Raw genomic sequence first — 26,626 nt, 5'->3', positions numbered from 1 at the left:
TCTCCTAAGAGAAGTTAAAAGCACTATAGAAATTTCAAATCTCACTTCACACCGAGTTTAATTTTTCAGTATTGTTTGATATTTGCTTTCTTTCTTTTTCCAATTTCCTCTCCCCCCATTTCAGTAAATATGATTTGAAAATACAGTGAACAAATCAGCGACATATTCTGTAATATCTTATGACTATTTTAGGCATATGTTAAAAAAGAAGGAAAAAACCCTCCAGAAATAGGACATCATTTTTTACCTCTATAGTATTGTATTTAATATAGTAGTGGCTGGCAGTTCTGCCTAAATCTGTTGAAGAAAAAAAGCCAGTCCGTTCTTCAAAGCGAATCATGCGGGCTTTGTCCAGTTTTCTGCCAACTTCAATAACCAATTGTTCTCTGTGCTTTTCTAGAACTGGATCCATCTAGACATGAAACACACACATTTATTTGCATAAAAGAAGTGTTAAATAAATAATTTTCTTGAGATAACCCATTCACACAAAGTCAAAAATCTGATAAAAGGTAGGTACCGTTATTAAGTAATGATTTTCTTGAGATCTCACTAATAACAGTTACATTGACGTTATTGACCAAAACCTGTATGTATAGGATAAAATAGTCAGAATAAAATTTCTTTTACAATTATTTGGGACTATCAGTGCAATGGAGACCAATATTATTTATGAAACAGTAACACAATTATGAAACAAATTTATATTGAAATTTTTGAAAGATGTTTTAATGATAACATATTCTTCATTAAATTATCATTACTGTATCACTTCACAAAACCATGTCATCTTATGGCACATTCTGTTTACGAAAATAGCTGAAGATACACCTTCCTGTGTAATTGACATGAGGATGGCTTTAATTGCATTGATAATAGATTAAATTTCAAATTGCATGGCTTAAATGTATCCTAGCAAAAAACTTTAACATCCCGCAAAGCTTTTGGTGTGTTAATTGGGATATGTACAGTAACATTCATGTTAAAAGCACACCAAGGAGCTGCCTGTGCCCAACATCACTTCTATTCATGTCAAAGTTCAGGAACTTGGACATTTTGTCCAACTAACAATGAACATTATCTCATTAGTATATAAAAGGCTGGGCAAAACTCCCATCGGAGTAGGACTGCTGTAGAATTGTGTGTTTCCACACCAGGGATACCCACACTGACAGGGATGAGTGAAAAGGGATTTATAGCTATTAGACAAGTAATCATTAGTTGAAAAGATTAAACACTGTTCTAGTCCAGCCAGTATTCTTATTTCAGGGCTCGTGTATAGTTCAGATTTCCTACAGAATAAGTCATACCAGTCCTCTTGCTAAATTTGAAATAGAGATACATGACCAAGAAAGCAAGAAGGAGCAGGCTTTAAGAACTGCTATGCCTTAGTTTGCTCTGGTTTTCCCTGGGCCAAGATTCAGTTTTACCTTTGTGCAAAAGTACATCTCACTGAAGCTGCAGACAAATGTAGTCATCTCCACAAAGCAGCTATGAGACTAGTTCCTAATATTCCACGTTTTCCAGTTACCCTGAAGCTGTTTCTCCTTAGTTATGGCTTGCCTTAGTTTCAAGTCAAAAGCTAAGATGGCAAAGGTCTAGACTTCTTTTCTCAATAGTAAGTCATGCATTGAGGTCAGATTTCAGAGCAGAGTTGGTCAAAAAAAATGATCTAGATGCCAGATGTTCAACATTTCTTAAAACTATTGTAGGGAGAAAACATTTAAAAAATATCAAAATTACTCCCTACTTCTTTGTCAGTCCAAAGTATCTGCCAATCTTTTCGCTTACATAAAAGCTAAAGCTGCAACAGCATGCCAATATTTTTTACAGAGTTTTAACTTTAAAGGAAAAATCACCAACTTGAAAAAGTTGTGAAACAATATTTGATTTTAGAGAATCCATGGTTAGCACCCTTCTTGTTGAACTTGCATAATTAGAAATCCTTAGAATAAAGGATCCAGCCTAGAACATCTTTAAGTCATTCTCTTTAAAATGAACCTTGGCGTGTCCACAGTAAGAAACTGAGGAGGTCTGGAGTATGCATATGGTAATTTAAGAATGCATGATAAAGTACATTATTTTTCATGATAAAGTACATTATTATCCATGCTGTTTTCTCTGACTTACCGAGAGAGATGTTGGGCACAACCTCCTCTAATTTTTATATCTAAATGTAATTTTTATGGTGATAAAAAAGCTCTGCATAACTGTAGGAACACCAAAGAATGGAACCAAAAAGAGGAGAAAATACACTAAGGAGTTTATTTAATGCAGGCACCTTTTCATTGGAACCCCAGAAGTATGAGAAAATGCCTTTAATTCATACTACAGGCTTCACTAATAAAACATTTGCATTTGCTCTGCTTTTTCCTTCCACTCTTGGTTTTCTCTTCCTGCTCATTAATTTTGGCCTTTTTCATGAATCAATAAGAGGCATTATTGGCATTTCTGGCAAACAACTTGCAAAATCACAAATCAAAGCAGTGGACCTGCAGTAGTCTGCTCCTGAGTGCAGCCCAGAAAAATCCTGGAGACAACATGTAGGGTACTAAAGATGTGCACCCTATTGTGTGGGTGTCCTAAAGTAATTATTGGATGTATGAGCAATGGTGGGAAGGGAATCGGGAATGAGTTTGCATGATCTCAGTCTCACCAAACAGCCATGGAGTGTGATCCACGAGGGACATAGGGATTCTGAATGGATAACACTGACTGTCAGTAAAAACAGAGACAGAAATTGGCGTACTGCAACATTACTAAAATGTACTAAGACACCAATTATGAAAATTGGATACCCAAAATGTTCTAACTGACCAAAGCTTCGGTTATATCCACATCTGGCACTATAGCATCCATATAATCTCTATCACACTTAAGCTTTGATGTTTCAAACTGGTTTATCTAGAAAACAAGGGGATTTGCACTGGTTTTGTTCCTACACGAATGGGTAACACTTCACATTGACATAAGTTGTTACTGCCTTAACTCAAAAATATGAATGTCGAGTATGAGCACATCAAATCAAAAGGAGCAGAAAGAAGGTTAGTGGAAGAATATAACAATTGCTGGCAATCCTCACTTTCTCTGCAGCTAAATGGAAACACTAGAGCAGGGGGAATGGGAGAAACTCCTGTTCATTTTTAAATTTATAAAAAACATTTCTGTTAGTGTTTTATTGCTTTTTTCACTACTTATTATCACCATGGTTACATTTCTTTTAGTCTAGAATTTGATAGTGAAACAAAAAATGAATTTATATTATTGGGACAGCAACATTCTTTTCACTAGCAAATCAATTTTTGCGTCTCATTTATCTATTACTTTGTGGTCTGTGTTATGTACTGTTATATTAACATATGGTAATGTACTATATGGCTTTTTATAGAAAAGAAATTTGAGATGACCAGAGGTCTAAAGGTGTCTGCAGAAGCTTCCTTAAGCAATAGCACATCTATTCCCACTGCAGTTTCCACTATCAGAGACAAAAAATATCTAAAAACTGTCTGCTGACATTTACCTCTACATGTCACCATGACCTAACAAACTGCTGCTCACAGTGTCAAAATAAATGACGAAGTCACAAATTGGATTCTTGACATGAAATAAACTGCAGTTACCATACAGTTGTGAGTTTGACCTGCATTAGGCTCAATTAACTGTGCCTATGTTAACATTAAATGCTTATAAACAGCCATACAAAGAAAAAGGTAAAATATTTAGATAATCTGTAAACTATTAATCTTCCTAAAAATTGCAGATATTGCAAAAATTTGGAAAAAAACCTTATGTAAATGTGCTGGTTCATATCACAGCATGGAATGCTTGCAAATAAACAAAAGAAATTCCAATCAAATTAATAAAAAATCCTATAAATAATAAACAATATGAAAGAAAATATCACCCAGTTGAAAATTTTATTCTATAGTTTATAAAATATTATGCCATGAAACATTTTAAAACAAAAGCTGACAGGGGTGAGGGGGAATCAAGCAACTCAAAAATGCTTTCTTTTATTATTTGTATCAAGTCTACAAAATTGAAACACTGAAAAGAGCCTAAATTACAGTAACTATGTGATAAGAATGAATGGTGTCCTTTGGAGCATAACTTGACCAGTAAAAATGTATTTTTATGTGAACAGAAGGGGCCTCATAATTCAGTGTTAAAAACACTCTGCTACACAAAATATCTTCCTTTTTCTAAGCACTTTAGAAGAATTGCTGATGTCAGGTTAAGTAGAAATAGCAAATATTTATCCTCACATCAGGGAAGGATTAGAGACTCAGAACAGGTTAGAGACTTTTTTTAAAATGCATTTTATACCTGATAAGCTTTGTGACTGATGCCATATACTAATGGATTTGCTCTCATCCGTACATAAAGATAAGTGTAACTTATCCACTTTACTGCTTCTTCCACATTAGTTACCGTGCCAAGAGCAATCTGGAAATAGGAGAAGAGACAAAATTAAGTATATATGTTACAGCTGTACATAAGTACTTGGCTGAAAACACATGGAATTCCGAGCTTAAAGAAAGTGTCAGGATATTTACAATTTAAATAATTTTGAAATAATCCAAAAACAATAACTTGACCAATTTATGCATCTTTATCTTGTGAACATGTAATAACAGGGGTTGCTTTGACAATACTATAGATACAGTGACCATACATGATCTTTCCTACACCACTTACGATTTTTACAATTAAAATATGTTCTTGAACAAGCTTGTTATAAAATAAAAAGACAAATGAAAATAATTCTTTAGTGGATATGGCCAAGGTAATTTAAAGAAGAGTACTTGAAATGAAAAGAAACTGCATTTAAAAGATTAATTTCATCATGCCAATGTGAAAGCACTATCAGGTCCTAAACAAAATGATACCAAGAATCTTTAGGTTTTTTTCTTCCTCATACTTGGAAATCTCTTTATACACAGTTTCTATAAATAGTTTTCTCCTTTTGTAGCTGCAAGTAAAACATACATCAAAATATAACAAAATTGAACAGGTGATATTCTCATATACATATGAAAACATGTTTATATATATTTCAAGGCTAAATCAAGCATACCAAATCATTTTTTGTACTAAGTGACTTTTTTTTTTTTTTGAAAATTCAATACTTTTATCACCAAGTTGTTGATCCCACACACATTTTTACTTGATAACTTCAGCTCTATTTTGTAGTGGTTACATTCACAACAAACATTTTACCGCTTAATTCAGGTTAACCTGATTTTACCAGAAGAATTTAATGTTTCCTGCATGTCACATGAACAAACCTTTTTTGGTTGTTGCTGGTTGTTTAAACAAGCAGAAGTCCCTCTTACCAAAGTTTTGTGATACATTACTGCATTTTTAAAGCTATTTTTGTTTTATTGGTGTTTAGATTTCATATAAATCTTCCACGTGACTTGGCAGAAATAATAATAAAAAAAAGGCTACAGAACTGAGTACATATGTATGTTCAGAATGAAGTACCCAGACCTTAATAACAATACTGACATTCTTTTTCAAATAACATAAATATCTGGTAAAAAAAATAACAATGAAAGCCGGATTTGCCTTAAGCAAACTTAAATCCAGCAAAACCTTGTTAATATCAATGTCTAATGCCATGGAATAACCCTAGGCTTTCCTTAACCCATTTTTCAAGTGGTATTTTGTTCTTCAAAAGCATAAGGAGCTTGGGGAAGTCCCATTTTATTGCTTTTCGAGGCATATAGCTACATGATGCACTGAAGTAGCTGCAACAGCACTCAGTTCTTCACGGGCTACTACAGGGAGAACATGGAATAGAGCCCACAGGCTACTATTATTTGATTTGTACACAGGTTATTTGGAGTATTTGGTTTCTTTGCATGACTCAAATATCTTTCAGTGCACAACTTGAAATAGCTTAACAATATAGTCCACTAGCAGCATTTTCAACAACCACTTTCACGATCATGAAAACATAATATTCCTGTTACTGAGGACCATGAAGTCTGACAAAAAACAAAACAAAATGCTCCTCACTTTTTCTTTGCCTCATTTGTTCAATTATCTGATTCAATTGATACTCTATTCTATTCTATTCTATTCTATTCTATTCTATTCTATTCTATTCTATTCTATTCTATTTAATTATTTTTATAAGCTAAAATAAAAACTGAAGGAAAAAAAGCAATGGTGAAATACTGTTGGGCTTCAGATATACTACTGAAATTTAATACTGCACTTCTTCTCCCAACTCCCAAAAAAACCTAGCATACTTTCTAAATATTTGCTGCCATCTAGTGTTCAAGTAAAGTTCTTATGGACTGAAAATTTATCCTACATTAAAACAGTATGAATGATCCAAGTTACCTGCATTTGTTCAACCATGTATTAGCCATTTAGTTACAGACGAGTAGAAATATTTACAATCTTGACATTGTATTGTCCAATTGCACCAATTGTCATAAAACACTTCTGATTTTTCACAGTTCAAAGGTAAAAAATGGCATTTTATCACTCACAGAATGTAATTTTGAGTACTATATTTATTCAACTCACTGTGTAATTTTAAATTACAGCAATAATCAGCATCATACAATTTTAACTAATTCTGCAGTGACTGACATTGCCACCATTGATCGACGTGCTTAGCAGCATTTATTGTTTATTTTCTTTTTGCCCCCCCTTTTTTTTTCACAAATGTGATACCACAAACTTTATCAAGTTTTATATTTCAGAGGACGTGGTTTTGATTTTCAAAAGATTGTAAATGGATATAAGTAGCATGGCTTTTGTGGGGCAGTTTTTGAAAAAAATAGTTTTTTCTCTCTGATATTTCTGTAGATTAGAAAATGGCATAAAAAATATTACCAATAATACAGCCTGAACTTATTATACAGCATAATACCTTCTTTTTTACATATATGTGCCTTCTCAGAAATATGTCTGTTATTGTTGTATAATTGAGTCAGATTACACAAAAAAAATATTCTATATATGAATCAAATATTTGTTGTTAAGGTAAGAGAGCAAGGAACCTTTCTTACAACCTAATAAGAAATTTTCTGTTTCTTTTGGAAACCAGTGGATTTTAAATTACTATTTCAGCACCATGGGACTGTAGTCTTCTTCCTGTGGAACTTTTGAAATAATTAATGCTATTAGAACTGTCCCAAGTCAGACAGAGTCTCCTGTGCTTTGCCCCATACCTAGATCAGCCATTCAGTCATCCACTTCTTGAGTGATTTTTTTTTTTTTAGGAAAGACTCTGAAGAAATTTTTCATCTCTTTTGAGAACCCTTTCTTTCAAGGCAAAAGATTAAGAGGTTTGTCCAGACTAAAAAAGTCACCATGTTCTACATTCCTGTCTTTGGAGGAAAATCGCAAGCACGTGCAAGTAAAGGCGCGCACCCTGGGGAAGGTATACCCACTGTCCAGCACTGCAAATCATTTCCTAAGCTCTCTGGGGAAAGGAGTCGTCCCAGCAACAAGCTGGAGTCCAGCTGTGGTTGTCAGGGAGGGCTCTATCAGGTGGAAACCATTAGGGAAGGAATGGTGACCTGCATCGTATGAGCTATTGATGATAGTTCCCAGATAAGTTAAAGTTTATGGTCTAATTAAACCACATCCCCTTGCATCTTATCTTTCTTCCTGTATTTCCAGAAAAGACAGCCATAGGTATTTTCTGCTTGCCAGCTGGTTAACTGCCCCAGGACTTGCTCCTCTCAACTAAGTACCTTAACCAGCTGTTTGTTTTATTCCTTTTTACATTCTATTATGGCCACTGGCAAAATTTCAGCAATAAAAGGAAAAGGGCATCTCCATGCCTTCGTTGATCATCACTTATCATTTACTATTCTGCTAAATTTTTTGAGAAAAAAACCCCACAAAACCAAACCAAAACTCAGATCTGCAGAAGAGAATTCACAGTGGTCTGACGCATTCAAAATCTTAATTTTTGGTGTCAGCTCAGTAAAGCTGGATATATTTCAGGTTTTCCCAGTCTGTAGTTCTCCTAAGAGCAAAAGCACTGAAGCATCAAGATCAGCTGTCTCTGAGGTTAGGTAACACCAAGTGCTGAAGGGCAAAATGTGGCAATGAGGAAAAAGAATCATAAATTTCTCACAAATTATTTAACTATTGTATTTCAAGGCCTTTACTTAAAGATACTGGCTTTGCACTTTGTATCCTTAAATGGATTTTTATTCCATTTTTGGACAATTTTTAAAGTACTTTTCTGTTTAGAAACAGCTCCCTGTAGAGACTTCCACTTTCCAACTACTCAGCTGTCATCATTTTGTTTTCTAAACCTGCCACTGCCTTATTGCAGCCAAAACGTCCTGGTTCTTGTCCCAGGAGAGATGCAATCTTCTGCCACACTACTTCATTTATTACTTCACAACACTCTGTCATATAATCTTGATTTGACTTTTTTCTCTCCTGAAGCATACATTTTTCAATTGGTGGGCTCCATTCACAGAAACTCATTTATTCCTTTGCTCGTCCTCTCTGAAAATTTTCCGCTTCTAGAAAATTAATTTTTATATGGGGATTAGAAATACTGCCATTTTTTTGCACTATTGCCCAAATTTTCTCTCCTGCTCCACATAAGTCTAGGTAAAAAATCCAAGGCCCTGGATTCCATTTATCAATTGTGTGGCTAGGATTATATACCCTATTACCTCAAATATTTGAATCATTCTTACCATCTACCTATTTCTGACAAGAGACCTGGTCTAGATAAAAGCAATTTCATATTCTTGTGGAAACATGAAGTCTTCCCATACTTCCAACTGCTGCCTTCATTTTATCAATCCTTCTTTCAGCTACTGGTGTGTCCATAACAAATTAAAATTTTAAACAATTCAGCAGTGCTTCTAGCCTTTGTTTTGATTCTCTTTACAACTAGAGAATAAGCATTTGGATTTCCTGAATGACTTGTAATAAAAGCAGATTCTGCTCCTACAATATGTTGTTTTATTATCCATCAGTGCAGATTTCCTGGTGCTAACAGGGTGTGTTATGGAGAAGATGACAGTGGTCATCAATATACTTGTCTTGATTTCTGTAACAAATCAGTCAAAACACATATATTTTGTATTCATATAGTGCTTTGTTACTAACAAAGGGCAGAAGATAACTAAAATTGAATGTGCTTTCTAAGACTGTATACTGATTCATATGATGGCCTATACTTTAAAAAATGGTTTTTTTTTCCAGAATGTTACAGCCTATTGGAATAGTCATCTCCAGATAAATTTAACAATTTCTTCTAAATCACCTGTATCTTTCTCAGAGAATTCCATTGTAGTAGATCAAATCAGCATACACAGAAGTTTAGACTGACTCCAATTATAAGGAAAGGATAAAGTTACTTTCCAAAAAACGCTGACACAATAGCTCCTTGTCAGTGCTCAAAGTACTGGTTATCTGTAATCTGGCAGGAACTAATTTTTCCTGCATGTTATGACAGCAGGATAAGTAATATCATATATGCTGTTTTCATGCCCTTGCTATACTATTGTACTCCATTTCTATTTCTACTAACAATCATTTATCACAATGACTAACAAAATTCTGACTGCATCTTCAGCTTCTGTATCACTTTATGGAATCTGGGGTAATTTTAAAACCATGACTACATTGCTCTTTTCAGATTACTACCATTACACAAAATAGGAAAAAAAGACGAACTTTTCTAATATTGAAAAAAAAGTAGCAAACTCCTCTGCTGTGAATGAAAGCCTACCCAACCCTTGTTTCATTGTCTGCTTCATATATCGCAAAAAAAACCCAAATCCAAAGCTCTTTTATGAAATCTGTCTGGATTTTTTCCTGGTGAAAAGGCACACGGTATCCCAAGACCAGATAACTCTCAGCTGACATGGCTACTCAACAATAACCACAGATAATCCTGACCTACACAACCAACTTTAGGATGTAAATTTTTACTGCTAATGTGTAAGTTGCTACTATGCAATTTTAAATAACTGAATATGAATGCAGTTCCACTTAGAGGATATTCAGAGGTGACTATCTCCAGGATCATTAAGTGTCGTCAATAGGAAACAGTTGAGAGCAATATATCTGTCCACTGCAAGTATGCCTTCCGTTTATTTTTCCTCTTTTTTTTGTGATAAAAAAAGAGATGGGTAAATTGCAAAAGTGATGAAAAGCTAAAATAAACAAATATGTAAGAATTGTTTAGATAAAATACCAAGTATCTTTAAAAGACTATTCTAAATAGACCAAATAAACTTCGCATCTTTTAAAATGATAAGTAATTTCATGTCACTGGACATTTCAGTTTAACTAAACTGCTTGACTTTAACTGAAAAAATGTCTAGTACCTTTGAAAAAAAGGTTAAAGCCAAGTCCATTATTCTTCCTACACTGGAGTCATATATGCCAATTTGGTTACATACAGAAAGACAGGCTTTAATTTTTTTATGGATTTTACTTTTCAATTACGCAGAACATGTACTAAATTCTAAAAAAACGTTTCTGATTAAAAGGTAAATGCTGTGCTGCTACAGTTTTATCTTAATGGTATTTTGACCCTCCACCCTACTTTGAATGCCAGCTATCTTTTGTAAAAGACCCCCCATTTTCACATATGCAACAGTTCACTTAAGCATACACACCTACACACTAACAGTATTAAAATATGTACAATGAAAATTTTATTAAGTGTGACAATATTGCATTTTTGTTTCAAATAATGTCAGTCATTTAAAGTTTGCTAGTTTCTCTAAACAAATCAAAGGTTACCTCTGCATTTAAGTTGTCTGCAAGGCTTTCAAGAAATTGGCTTTCAATTGGGTTCTGTTGTGTAAGAAGAGTCAGGTAATGACTGAGTTTATCATGAGTTGTAATAATGATGCCTTCTCCGAATTTGTCAAACTGAGGCCGTCCAGCTCGACCAAATATCTGCATGACATCTAAAATTCCAAGGTCAACAAAGGAGCCTCTTTTTGCAGCATATATTTGTGTTCCCTGGTTGAGGAAAAGTTAATAAAAATTAACATAAATACACATGAATATAATCCTGATGAGCTGAATACTGAAATTAGGCAAATACAGCATGATTTCAGAAGTGTACTTTAACTAATCCTTTCATAATCTTTGATATATTTAAATCTTTACTATACAAACGAGACTCCCACTGGAGAGAATCAGTTTAATGAGATATAAATAACATTTCAAGTCAATCAGATATTTCCCCTCCAGGCCCAAAACTCACAAGAGATCTTGCTATCTATACTTCTTCACAGGTTTCTTTTAAGACAAGATAACCCCTTGCAGAGTAGGGAAGCTCTTACCTTAATAACAACAGCATGAGCAGGCAGATTGACACCCCAAGCGAGTGTAGCTGTACAAACCAAGACTTTGATATGTCCATTAGAAAACAAGTTCTCAACCAAACTTCTGTCTTGCCGCAGCATTCCTGCATGATGAATACTAAATCCATCTGGAAACAGCTCACGTAACTGCTTATTTCTGGATCTCTGCACCTAGAATAGACAAGAATAACAATTATATTCACTTCTAATTACAGCAAAAGAACAAAAAAACAGGAAAAAAAATTGAATATTATTATGAGCCGTAAGAAAGAAATTATTTCTATTAAGATTGGCCAGTTTACGATGACTTTCTATAAATTAATATTTCTATACTTGTTTTCCAAAGAATACACTTAATTGTATAAAAGACTGCAAGTTTAATCTTCGTATAGAAGTGTAGTTTCACTGAAATAGAGATTCAAGTTAACCAACAGTGAGTACACAGAAACTGAGAACTCACTTATCACTTTTCCTTAAAAACAACTATTTCAGACTGTGCAGGCAGCTTGGACAGGCTTGAGGCACCAGGCCACACACTGTCCTTACCATGAAGGAGGGGACACCCTTCCCCACCATCAGCCATTGCATGGGTGCAGCACAGCCTGAATCAATAAATTCATAGCACAGAATCAAACTGTTCATCTACCCCTCATTTTTCCTTTCCCATCGGCAGGTTTTGCCAAGTGAGATCCCAGCCTCCTGCAGGGTATGAGCTCTGTGAGCATTATTTCTGGGTGCTGGCTTTATCATATTTCATTTAGACTGAACACTGACTCTAAGTTATGAAAAACTAATATACTTCCCTAATTTGCCACAAACACTTCTGATTTTCTGCCTGTCTCTTCCACATTCCTACCTGCTGCACTAACTGCCTTCCAAAATCAATTGCTGCTAAGCATGACACCAAAAGGATTGTTGCAATGATGATTCTAATCTTTCTCTAAACCAGATTTCTCTGTCTTTGTCCATGGAGAATCTCTACTTTTTCATAAAACACAAAGGTTAATAGTATTTGACTCTTGCTGTATTTTCAGCCATGTGTATTATAGTGAATTAATTCTAGATAAAATTAGATTATTATTGTTGTTATTGTTGATGTTGTTATACCTTCACAATTACCATTTCCTGACACACAGCCACCGAAAAGTTGATTTATGGGATACAGAATGGGTAAAGCAAAGAAAAACATGGTTCATAGTACTGGCAAACTGCCAAACATGAACAATAAATCTCTGCAAACACAGAAATAAATAGGGAGATGGGAATGCAATTATAAAAGGAGAATATGAAAAGAAAAATATTGTAGGAAAAACACATTCCTCTGTTTCTCAATTATACAGCTTCTCAATATCTGATCATTCCCGCTTTAGCAGTAATTATTTACTATTCGTTTAAAGAAAATCAAACTCAGCTTTTAAACTGCACATGACTTTTTGGCAAATTTAATTAACTGCTGTAGTGCTTAAAAATGAATAAATAATAAATTGATAAAGTGGCCCTGCAGTTCATGAAGCTTATTCTTCATGAGCTAACAAATGGAAACAAATATTTCATAAAGAGCACAGATGCACCAAGGTTTGCATTTATTGATTATCAACAATGAAATTCACAGGTTGTGGAAAATTCACTTCAGCTGCATACATAAAGGTGACACAGAAATTTGGATTGATCTTGATTATATCTGGAACTTGGTGTAAGCATTTAACTTAATGAATTATCTCTTTTTTAAAATAAGTGATTAAACAACCATTAAAAAATCCACGGTTTTAGTAGAACTTTTTGTATTGGTGGCACATGCCTATTTTTATGTATTAAAGTATCTACCCTTCAAAAACCACAATTATTCAATATAAAACCCATTACACTCTAAATATTATAATCTTAGCTAAAAAAGCAGAATCTTGCTCTCAATGCTCACAATTTAAAAACTGCATACCTTTGTAATTTGATTGCTTATGTTGTTTAATGTATTGAAAGACAGGGCAATATACACTATGAAAAGCTACGAATAGTAGAATTGTGAACTACATATCGAAGAAAACTATTTGTTTATGGTTTTAGGAAGTACAATTTCATCAATTTAGGAGAAAGGCACTTGTGCATTCAGTAAAGAGGAAGGAGAAAGGTTTGTGACACAAAACGTATGAAGAAATGGCAATGCTAGTCTGACTATAATTCAATACTTGCAAGCTTAAGCTTAATCAACTGTTCAAAAATACATAGGTACGCTTACATGTATCCATCTTGTTGCATTTAGAAAGAATAAAAACCTAATTCTAAAATCTACCACACATTCTAAAATAACATCTATGAAATATTTAATATGTACAGGTTCTTTTATTGAATCTGTGAAGTGCTAGACTTCCAGGTTACAAGCTAACAGGTTAAAAATATATGATTTTTTTTTCCAAGACAGAAGATGATGAACTTTTTAAATGAAAAAAAATCACAGCTCACTTTTGACATAGAAAAAACCCAAACGCTGAGGAAATAAAATTTCTAGCTATTCTGGATGATTCTATTAACAGCACAGAAATGAAATTAATTTTCTTCCCATAAATTTGTGTTCACTTTAGATTACAAAGATACAAGGCAAGTTAGTTCAAGAACAGTGATATAATCCAATTGTATAAAGTTCACTTGAGAAAATGAAATAAAAATCCAACGCCCATATCTCAGTGATGCATTGAAAGAATGTTCACACAATGTATCACTTAATGGAAGCATATTTGCTTTTAAACAAACCTTTTAAATTCTTGCGATAATGAAGTGCATGGCCATTGTATTTAATCTGGATTTTAATGATTACAGAGACAACAAAACCAAGAACTACTAAATAAAGGAAGTGAAACTATAAAAAGTTATATTGCTTCCACCTTGTTCTATTACAGAATAAAATTAAGAGGTTTTGCTTAAAATTTGTACAAAATGTGCCTCAGGTGTATGGAGAAGTTGTTATTATGAGGTATAGCACTGGTCTTCTGATTAGAATTGATTTTCTTTCCCCTCCCTTATTGCTCAAGAGGGCTGTAGATTTATGACCTTTGCTTACATGTGTGTGTGCATCTAAAACAGTATGTGTTAAATAAATTCCTAGTTTAGCTTGCTGCCACCTATATTTCTCCTTTAAATGTCTTGAATTTCAAGCAATTCTTGATTAAGACACATTAAAAATGTCACATTATGTCTAATGTCTAATTAAAAATTAGACATAGAAAAATGTCTTGCTTAATTTTAATAAGAAATGATGCATACATAGCAGGAAAAAAAATCCAACTTCTCTACTAAATACTTATGAAAGATAACACCCTTCCTTACCCTTTTCATGCATCTGGTATCACAAAGGTATCATCATTCATAACAACTATAAGGTGAACACTTTGAAATGCTCCTACAGTGAACCAAAGAATGAAATTTTTAATAGGCTTATAGATAACTTTTTTCTTATTTTATATAAAAAGAAAGTAAAAAGAGAAATAAAGCTTGATTATGAGAAGCAGCTGCCAATAAATTGCCTCTGGATAAGTGAAACATGAATTTATGGTTTGTTTTTGGTTTTTCTTTTAATCTCCAATTGCTACCCTCATCTAGGACAAACAATGTAAATCATCACTACTTGCTATGATAATTTCTTTTCTTTCTGTAGATTACTCATTTTTCTTTTATGCTTGCTCATTTTAAGATATTGCTTGAAATTCTGAATTTGGGTGTTTTTTCCCACTAATAATGCAGTTTTTGACTCATGTATTTTCTTTCAAAAAAAAAAAAAAAAGGCACAGTCTATTCTAGCATTTTTCTCACGATCTCCTTACTATAGCAAACTCTTCATGCTCATGACCATATGACTCAATCATTGTAATTTCCTTTCTGTGGAGTTCACTACAGGGCAGCACTTGCAGTTTGTTCAGAATGCACCATTATATTTGTTCACTGGTTTCAGCAATTCTGAGCAATTTATTCCCATCCTCCATTCTCTGGACTGTCCTGACACCACGCAAAGTAGCAGCTCTTAATTTTGAGGCCTCATTAGCCTCACTTGATGAGTGCTGGAGCTTAGATAGCACAAACATCACAGACACCTACACCAAAGAAAGAAAGGAATCTTTTGCTGCAGCCTTTAATGAACAGCATTTATAATTAGTACTACTATGGTGTGATGAATACAGCTCAAGTATATCCAAGTAACTATTTTGTAACTTTGCTCAAGACATCTGAAAATATAATTTGTAGGCTGACCTAAATTGTTTTAAGTGCCAACAATACAAAAGCCTTCTCTGCCTCATTCATATTACTAAAACTGCTGAATCTGCTCTGCTGGTTCATTTTAAGAATACTGACTGTCTTTCAAAATTTATGAGATCAGGATAGGATGGAAAAAGTGTCCATCTACTCCAGAAGTAAAGGTCAGGTGACAGAAGCAGAATGAAAAAAGGGAAGATGAAGAGTCTATCCATGGGCTTATTCCTGTTCCTGTAAATATAAAAGAACCTAGTATGAGAGAAACAGAAAGAAATGATCATTCACCATTTTTTGTTCTTCAGAATTTACTATATTCATATTGCATATTAATTCACCGATATATGTAAAAGTTCTTTTATTTTCAACTTCTGTTTCAAAGGGGACAGATAAAAACTTGGATGGTGTAAATAAAACCATAGGAAGTTTTTTTTTAAATGTGAATGCAAAATATAGTAATTTTTTGTTACCAGGAAAAAACACTAGACTCCTTAATATGCAGTTAGAGAAGTACATGAAACCTAGAGAAAATACTAACCCATGAAATACAAGCAGTAACATTATCTGACAGTTTATGACAACAACTGTATGGAGAAATACAGATTTGAGTCTAATGGGAGAAAAAAGATATGCATTTGAGGTACAATTGAGGTACAATTTTACCTGAGGACTGTCATTTTATGAATTAGAACTGTTATTTGTATTATTCCACTTGTATTGTCCACATAATAATTAAGCAACCAGCAGCTGTTTCTAGGACAAGGATAAAGCAACGTTTTTCAGGGTAGCAGTAAGATTATCTTCTTGCTCTTTCTGGGAACAGAGGCATTATCTCCACTGATTGTTCACCCTGCAACTGGGTCCTGTGAAGAACCCAAAAACTACTGAGAGCTCTCCTCACCAAGATGACACACATGACCTAGCAGATCATTTCTGGAGGGATGCACTCTGCCCAACACGTTATTCTTCTTAATGAGCATGCATGCTCATTCTCTACATCTTCACGTTTTTCACATATCTAACTATTCGCTTTGTATATAGTTATCCTGAAGTAGTATCTCTGCTCACAAACACTCCTGGGATATACTTGTTGGTACCTGGCAAGACATTTGAAGATGGTCATTCTAGCAAACAAATGTGAATCAGTTTGAATTTCTCCTGGAAGAGTCCATAGTTTAATTGTCTCCTTCTGGCAATTTAAGTTCACTGTATTAAAATTATATATTTTTTTTAAATCTATGAGTTACTGTCTGATCAATTTACTGATATCACCTCAGTTAGTTCTGTGAAGTGCTTTAGTAACACCTCTGAAGGAGAAAGAAAGGAGAGTAGTGGGACTGCTCCAATCAGAACAGTTTAAAAAGAATTCCTATAAATTATATTTCGATTCTCCTTTTGATTCACACAGGAAGGAGGTGTAAGGCAGAATTTCTGGCACATTTTTTCTATTGCCCTGGCCTTATCACTGATCCTAACTTATTTATTGCATAAGGTTGTGTTTCATCCAGTTGGTACCTTAGGGAGTGATGACTACCGGTTAAAGAAGGGATTGATATGGTGTCCAGAAATGTCTTGCTTTTTTCAGTGTGTTCTTTTTACAGTACACTGTTACATTATAGCAGCCCCATCTTTTTTTTTTTTTCATTGGAAAAGTTACATGGTACATACAGAATGAATTATTCTATGGGAAAATGAGGAACAGCCTTCAGATTTAAAAACTTGAGCAAGAGCATTTAATGTAATCTTTGATTCCTCAGGTCTATAATCTATAATGCATAAGAGAGAAGTGTTTACAGACCTCACTGATCAGAGAAGCTATGGAAATGTAGTATAATGTTTAAAACGTTGCATTTTGAGCCAGCCAGACAAGCCAAGAATGAAAGAAAAGTGAATGTAAATCTGACCATGCACAAATGATGGATTTGCAACAAGTCACCAAGGATGTAGGCATAGTTTCCAATTACCTCACTTACTGCCTAGCAAAAACGCCTATAAAGCAAAAAAAGGAACTATTCGTATAGACAATACATTATCCCAACGTGAGCCAGAATTTTACAACATGGGCTAAAGTAACTTAACATTTTACTTCAAGCCAGACTGCAGTGCCTGTCTTAAAAGTGAATAAATTACTGATTCTCAGATAAAAAGGGCTTAAGAATTTAGATTGAAAAATAATTCCAGCAGTAGGTTTAGACAGAAAGGAATGTTCATTATAGTCACCCAGTTTAAGCGCCACCTCTCAGTGAAAATAACAATATTTTTCATATATACATATGTACAATGATAAGAATATTTATCTTGTTTATAGCAAGTGAAATAGAAATTATATAGATAAATTTTTGTACTGCTTCAGTATGCTGAAAATGTCCAGATCTGGGAAAAAAAAAAAATCTCAAATCTTATTAAGACAAGTGTCAAAACAGTTTAACAACAACACGAAAATGCACATCAATTAAGATTGAATTAATTGTATAACATCACAATTTTAAATTACATTCAAAATCATTTTAGTCAAAATTTTACTTTCTTTCTCATCAATTTAGAATTCAAACACTCTCATTCTGGGAACAGATGTATGAAACATGTAAAATACAGCAAAGTATATATTTATCTCCAGCCTTTGAGACAATAAGTCCTGTTGCCATATTTGTTAACTGCTTGGAGTACACAGATGAAAAAAACATCAATCTTGGTCTGTTTTGCTGACAGAAGTCTTCAGTATGGTGCTATAAAACTAGCTGGTAGGGAAGATACACAGCATGGAAAGAGATTGATAGAGAGAGAGAGTTTGATGATATGCAAGGATGAATTTTTGCTGGTTTCATTTTGAATACTGACAACCTCTGGAGACCTACTTAAACCTTTTGTTGCTGTGCTTAACTGTGCAAAGGTTACAATATTTCTGCCTCAATGGAAAGTGATACTACATAGTGTCTATAAAAATATTTGTATATTTGAGAGCACATATTTTGTTTTGTAATACTCAAATTCCCACTCTGCTGAGCCATGGCAAGACTGAAAGTCTTTTTAGCAAGAAACAATGAAACCAGAAAGTCTTTTAAAGCTCTTTCCAATACTGCTGCACCTTACTTAATATGTATCATAACTATTTTTACTGCAAGTCCTTCTCAAAGTCTATACTGACTGAGATATTATTAAACCTGCAAGAAAAATATTTCCTGAACATTAAGTGAACTTCTCATTTCATAATTAAACCAGAAATGTCCACTAAACTTCACCGCTATGTAAAGTGACAGACTGAGGATTCTCCAGAAGAATGGAATTTTTCTCACAAGTCTTATAGGTAATGGGAAATGTGCATTATGAATTAATAATTTACATGGTATTCAAATAGCTGTAGACTGGCATCATTACGCATGACCACGAAAAGATGAACCAGGAAAGTTATCTTAAACCAGGAAAGAAATTTTTAGAGAGATGAACACTATTAAGTAGTAAATGCCTTTTGATTAGTTATCATGGCTTGGTTTCTCCACTCTTCTAACTTCTCTCCTACACAGCATGGAAGATAAGCATAACAATACTAAGAAGACATGATAAAAAAAACCCCGGCAGTCAGTAAATGTAACAGTCATTCCTAAACTAAAAAATGTCACAATTATATTCGCCACTCATTAAGTAACCTGAACTATGTAATTTGAACTTTAACAAGAAAAAAAAATAAACAAGAAAAAACAGAAACAAATTGGAACATCAGACTATCTGCAGCACTGTGAACCCAAGCTTTTTTCACTGATAACAGCATAATATGAAGACCCACATGAAAATTAATGATGTAGCTAGCATCACTTAAAGGTTTTGGGGTTTTTTTTATTGGTATACTAATATTAAACAAATCTCAGAACTAAAGACATTTTATTCCTCCTGTGCCTTTGCTATTACAGAAGAATTTCAGGGATTCCTAAGTAACCTTTGTAATTCAGGGTTGCCGAATGTTAAATCTTGCAAGACAAGTAGTTTTCAGAACTCTCTAAAGGATGTGAAGTATCACACATGTTTATGTATTTTCATATTGCAATGTTTATACAGTAACATCTGATTAATTATATTAAGTGGTAATTACTTACTTCATTTGATATAGAACTAACAAACAAAAAATCTATCAAGAAACTAACAGACCTTTAATGGGTGAGACCAGTAAAACCTATTTTCCGATTATTTTTATATTCCTTTTGCCTCTGGCCCAACTCAAGTGCTTGCTCCATCTGGTTTCCCTAACCTCATCTCTCCTAGAATTATTTCACTGCATTACTGTTTCATAAACTTTTCCACTGCACCCTCAGGACAAAAAAATACATCTTAAAAATGGCATCTGTAAGGCTTATGCTGATTTTCAACACAGCCATCCAGTTAGTAATAACACTTTTGACAACAATGTCGACCTTTTTGCTAGTTTTATTCCAAATTACTTGCAGACTAGTCTCTAATTCTGCAAATTCAGTGCACAACTGTGAACACTGTGGACTATTGCACATCATTCAAGATCAGTTTTAAAGGTAACATGATGTCTCCATGCACCTGAACGGACACAAAAGGAGCACCTAATAAGTGACAGAACAAGAAGGTTTCTATTACTGTGCTCTTTTGGCCAGCAGATTTGGGAATTTGGAGTCAGTTTGTCAGCTAAACTGAGGCAGCTATTAGGCTTGCTGCCAGAGGAAACCAGCAGATGCAAGAATGAGCACTGTGCAGTCATCTCCAAACAGCTTAATTTTACCTCCAAATCCTGTATAAATGTAGAGTGTTTTCCCACAGACCTCTGCTAAATTACAAGATCCCTTGTAGTTTCAAATTCTACTCAAAAAAATCATTTTTTTTACTCTCCCCTGTTAAAAAAACCCCTCCCCTCAAATTCAGCCCTTATAGTACCAATATTTTATGCTACTAACATTTTGTTTGATACTTCATGAAACCTGTAAGATAATTGCTTTGTAAATTTTAGAAATAGCAGAGATGAACATATTTATGTATCATTAAATATGGCTTTGAAAGACTTTCTTCTACATCTACAGTTCTTCAAGCATTTACATAACCTAGCACGTATACCTCCCACCCAAGGCTGATATTTTGAGCAAAGGAATACTTCATTTTCTTGTTCAAGTAATTTTTATAACATATTTAGGGAGCTTTGAGAAAAAAAAATATTGCATTGAAGTTAATTTATCCATCTGCCTTGGGGTTTACAAACAAGATTAGAAAAATTCTGCAAAACTGAGGAGCTTGCTATTGTTAAGCTATTGTAATTCATATACTGTATTTTAAAGCAGGATATACAGCTTCTTCATCAAGCTAACTTTAATTGTCTTACATAGCAGGTAAATCTCAGGGGAAATATAAGAAAATACCTCACATATCAAACACACCATGGAGACCAAATTATCTGGTATGGTAAGAGGTAAGGAGATTGCTACTTTCTCACTTAACACAAAGCAGCACAAAACAGGTGAGAGGAGAGCTGCTGTGCTGATTGCTTGCACAGTCTTTCTCCAACCCTCATTAATTTCCATTTTTCACACTCTGTTTACTTATCTTGCATATATTAGTGCTAATGACTGTTCAAAAGTGTCAGATGCCACACTATGAGATTCATTTTCTTTAATATTTTAATTATATTAACATTCTTCTGTACAATTAGTAGTCATATCTGTTAAAATCATTACATCCTTCATGCATTTAGTCTCCTTAAAAGAGCTTTTCATTTCACAACTTGACCTTCTTTTAAGAGCAGCCTGTGTGAGACTGAAATGTTAAAAGTTAGTGATTCAAAGCAACTGGCCATTTGTGGAGCTGGCATGGTGCTTTGCTCAGGCCAAGTTTGCATCCCCCTCCACCAACCAAAGGGCAGGAGAGATTTTGTATGTGTGGTGGTGAAACCTCTAATCCCCATAAGGCAAACAGTAAACAATATCAAACCCTGCCTTAAAGCTGTGCTGTGTACATATTTATTAGCACATATATTAGTCTATATAATTTATCACTTGATAAATAACATAAATAATAAATAAATAACATTTCAGAGCAGAGTATCTTTTTATTGTTTTAAGTAGAAAAAAAACCTGATGCTGAAGTAAAGACACATAAAAATAAAAAAGTGATTTCCCTACTTTAAGACTGAAAGCGAATACTATCTATGTAAAATAGTTTTATAACTATCACTGCAAACACATTCAAAACATATCAGTAGCTTTCCTAGATAAAGACAACGACTTGATCTGTACAGAACTGAACCGCACACCATCGTTCAGTGCCAAAGCAAATATCATGTTTGGAGCATTATGTAATGCATACACACTACAGGGTTATCACCAGGATATCAGTCTTCAGTGGTTTCAAGATGGTAATACTGAATTAGGAATTAAAATCAGAATACAAGGTGTGAAGAATCTTTGACTCTTGCACTCTGAACAAACTTTTAATTAGAATCAGTGTGACACATAGCTTTAAAACTTTTAGTTGCACTCGATTTTCTCATTTCGCACTTTGAAAACTCACATAAAATATGCTATATTGTATACAAAATGAATGTAAACAACATAATGTATAAGTAATAATAGAAAATACAGACTCAGAGAGGATGAAGAAGACCTCCAAGATCATCATCTAACCTTTGACCTAATACCACCGCGTCCACTAAACCACACTGTGAAGCACCACATCCAACAATATTTTCAGTAATTCCAGGGATGGTAAGACCACCATTTCTCTGGGCAGCCTGTTCCAGTGCTTGACAACCTTTTTGGTGAAGAAATTTTTCTGCATATCCAGCCTGAACCTCCCAAGGTGCAACTTGTGGCCATTTTCCCTTCTCCTATCACTGGCTGCCTGGGAGAACAGGCCAACTTTCACCTAACCACAACCTCCTTTCAGGGCATTGTAGGAAAAATAACGCCCTCCTAAGCCTCCATTTCTCCAGACTGAACAATTCCAGCTCACTCAGCTGCTCCTTACAGGATCTGTGCTCCAGACCCTCCACCAAGTCTGTTGCCCTTCTCTGGACTCTCTCCAGCACCTCAATGTCCTTCCCTTAGTGAGGGGCCCAAAACTGAACTTGGGATCTGAGGTGTGGCCTCAGCAGTGCCAAGTACAGGGGAACTGCCCTGGTCCCACTGGCCAGACTATTGCTGATACAGGGCAGGATGCCTTCTTGGCCACCTGGGCACAATGCAGGCTCATATTCATACAGCAAAGCAAAGCTGCATATCATATCAATCATATCAATCATATCAATCATATCATATCAATCATATCAATCATATCAATCATATCAATCATATCATATCAATCATATCATACCATATCATATCAATCTCTCATATTATTGCTTATTTTTAGGAATTGGTATCTCAGAATATTTACTTTGCAAATTCCAGTCTAAATGTCGGAAGTTATTCAATGAAGGTATTTCTTTCTGTTAATTTTATGTTTGGATATCATCTATTTTTTAAAATTGATTTTTGAGCTCCAAACATGGAATTGTCAATTCTGTTGTCAAAGAAATTTTACACAGAATGGAAAGAGAGGGGCTATGCTTACCTGCAACACTGATTGTATCTCTGCTAACCTCAGTGACCACTTGCTAGAGGGAAACCTACTGAACCTGTTTTCTATCAGGCAGTCCTTCTGATCATATCTATAGAAATGGACTGATGACTTATTCTTGACATAGCCTTTTCATTCTTGAGATCAACCTAAAACATACTCCCTACTCTATTTCCTCTTTAAGAAGGCATCATTTAGGATAAGCAGTTTGTTCCATCATACTTGTTTAATCTGCAGGCTGCTAGCATGGAAGGTAAGAGGGCTGACTAAGGCTGTCTGGTGGAGAGAAATATCTCTAAGTAAAAGCTAAGTAACTGTGTGACCATTTGGGACAGGCCACTTGACATCAGCTTGATATGGCAGGGTTCAGTTTGAGATTAAAACTCTGCCTACACAAAGATCTGCACAGTCAGTGGGAACCAGGAAGCAGGGCCTGTGCAGTGTTTCTGCTCTCTCCCATGTCTGCTCCTGGATGAACTCGGGCATCCTCCTGGCTCCATTCCCTGAAGTGCACTGAACTTCACCAACTACAATAGCAGCTCAGACACATCACACATTTGTAGTTACCATGTGCAGTCTCCTAAAACCCATGTGCTGCAATTTTAGCTGGAAAAGCACTCCATGTTTCAAATTTAGACTAATGAGCAAGAATTATCCTGGAAAGAATAAAAGACAAATTAGACCCTCAAATAACTTTCCATTGCAGCAAATTTTTATTGTCACTGACTCAGGTGGCATTTTCCCAATACTCCCGGATGGCACATATCACTAATAGCTCTTAATTATCACTCAATATTCCAAATAAATTGGAACTTAAATTATCTGCCTTCACACTAATCTCTGCTTATTCTGATACTCATACATTAAAGTTAATCAGATCATCCTACGTTTTAAATGCTGAACATAACAGAACTAAAGAACATCATAGCAAAAATAGGAATGGAGACTTAAAATCCTTTCTATTGATGACAATGGCAACTTAGTCAGGGGACATTATTTATCACAAACTCACTTCAGACTTTCTAGAACCCCCAAATGTAATTATGCAACCTCAAAAATACGTTCCTATGGCCTTTCTTTGCAATGGACTAACAGATGCATAAATTCACAGCCTGAGATCACCAGACTCAGTACACGTCATAGTGTTACTTAAGTATGACAAAAGCCAGTCTTTCTCCATGTGACAAAGCTGGCAAAAACATACTCCAACTGAAATCTTCCCAAGCTGTGGTCAGACAAATCACGGGATTAAATGCCTAGATAATCTCAATTTTTCCCTTAGAACAAAAAGGAAAAGAGATGTTAAGTGATTTTTTTTCATGTCTGTGCAATTTTCTACAGCTATTGGTTTAATTTTCAGTTTGAGCGCAAAATTCCAGACTTTTTTGTGTTTGATGAAATGAGTTGATTTTGAGATCCCAAAATTGTCTGATTCCTGAGTATAAATTTAGTCACAAGGGAAAAGAGATTTCCATTAATACCAGAAGCAAATATAAACTTTATGAGGAATATCACTCCTACTCCCTCAAAATCCCCCAAAAAATTCTTTGTAGAATATTGGCCCTCTCTCAACCTCCACCATTAAACACAATATGTATGTGACTATGGCTTTAACTGATGAACTCATATATTGCCATTAGCCCATTTACAGTCACAAAAAAAGCTGACATTTCTCCCTCAGAAAAAGACAGAAACTCATAAAGCCATTTGGCAAATCTATGTTCAAGTGTAATAAATTAATCCTTCTACATTTTCTCCAACTAATCCCTGTTCTGATGCCTGAAGCTAATTTCATACATATATTTCATAAGGGTAAATACAAATTTGAAAGATATTGATTTATCCTCTTTACGATTAAGTGTTGTTCTGGGAATCCAAACAATGACTAACAGACATAGAGAAATAAATGCTTAAAACTCAATTTTTAAAGCTTCCTAAAATATGAATTGTTCAAGAATTTTTATATCATTTAAGAAAAGGTGAATGCAGTTCGTATTACATTACTACATGCACTATACAAGTAAATGATACATTATAATTATTACACTAGCATCTTATCCGTCCTGCATTTTATAATATCATCATAATTGACGGATGCAAGACGAGAAAAAGAAAAGACTAAATAAGGGAATAAGAAAAAAATTATCTTAGAAATATCATAAAAATGTAAAGAACCTATCTTTCAGGTCAAGAAGAGAGCTGCACCTCAGGCAGATGACTGGAAGTCGAATTTATTTTAATTCTGAGTCATGAAAATGCTCAGAAATGAAACAAGGATCAAGAGCTTTTCCCGATCATGAAATCAGAGCCATTTATGTGCATTAAAAGGCACGGCCACAAGGTGGCGCGCAATACACATCATTGAAAACTATGACGCGAAAAATGAAATAAAAAATCTTTGTTTTCTTAAAATTGCAACTAATATGTTTCAACTCCCTTATTCTAGGACATTCTTATTTCCACACTAAGAAAATACTTTGAAGATATTTTAAATTCCAGCAAAGAGGTTTCTAGGCTCAATCTATAACAACATCATTTTCCTGTAGTCACTTATTCTCCCCAAACCGAAGCCTTTCTGATAGTTGGAATTCATAAATAAATAACTGAAATAACCTTATATACTGCTTTTGATTAAATTAGTTCTCAACTATTTACCAATACTAGTTCTATTTCATGATGAAAACACTGAAGCTTCAAACTAGAACATGAATTTGTACTTGGACAGAATCTTACAGTGCTTGTTTTTTTCTGACATGCTCTAGCTATATTATTTATATTTATTTATATTATTTAGGTTGTTAACTATCACTTTATTTTTCCCTTTACAGGCTTATTAATAATTGTGGGTTTTTCTGGCAATCTTTCAACCTTTATTTATGTTATGAAAATATCTGTTTTCATTTAATATCTGTTTTCCTCACAAGTATGAAAATCTGAAATTTAAAGAAACTGGAACAGATAGGAAAAACTAATAAATGGGTCTATGACTGCCAACTCAGTAAAACTGACAGTACTCAGTAAATATGTGATGCTAAATCAAAGAACTGCAGACCCGCATAGCACTCTGAAAACTACAGCAGTCTCTTAGGAAAATCTTGTTGAATATTTTCCTTGGACAAGAAGTCTTGGTGGTTACTTCAAGTAATATGCCCCCTCAGAGGAACAAAATCCAAGGGGATACCTGAAAATAACTATTATAGCTGTTTTGTAACTACAGGCCAATGGAGGAAGAAACTGAGTACATTTTCAATGTTACAAGGCAGTACAAACACTTTTTAACTAAGCCATAACAATCGAACAAAACCCCAGAAAATAATTTCTGATTGTAAGGGATCATTAAAAGAATTATAAGCAATACAGATGTATCTATATAAGTGTTTTAAATCCCTGAATCACTGGGACAAATTTCTTACTGCTTTCAGTTCTGGAAGCTTTCAGAATACCTACATCTGCAAAAAGTTAAACACTGTGCTGTGTTTTCTCTATGAAACACTATTTTGTGT

At 34.4% G+C, this 26,626-nt stretch overlaps 1 protein-coding gene across 1 annotated transcript in view; it reads right to left on the bottom strand.

Annotated features, from left to right (window-relative positions):
- Positions 1–26,626, bottom strand: part of ASCC3 (activating signal cointegrator 1 complex subunit 3) — a 250,562-nt gene that overhangs the window by 86,988 nt on the left and 136,948 nt on the right. Inside the window, exons 15-18 of the mRNA XM_014880409.2 lie at positions 11,307–11,498; positions 10,756–10,980; positions 4,327–4,446; positions 248–412 (exon numbers count right to left, since the gene is read on the bottom strand). Of these exons, the coding sequence (XP_014735895.2) occupies positions 248–412; positions 4,327–4,446; positions 10,756–10,980; positions 11,307–11,498 (702 nt within the window). The remainder of the gene's footprint in view (positions 1–247; positions 413–4,326; positions 4,447–10,755; positions 10,981–11,306; positions 11,499–26,626) is intronic.

This window comes from Sturnus vulgaris, chromosome 3 (genome assembly GCF_052056855.1).
Source record: "Sturnus vulgaris isolate bStuVul1 chromosome 3, bStuVul1.hap1, whole genome shotgun sequence".
NCBI classification, from domain to species: Eukaryota; Metazoa; Chordata; class Aves; order Passeriformes; family Sturnidae; genus Sturnus; species Sturnus vulgaris.
Note: the sequence above shows the minus strand (reverse complement) of the source record. Positions and strands in the feature narration are given on the sequence as shown.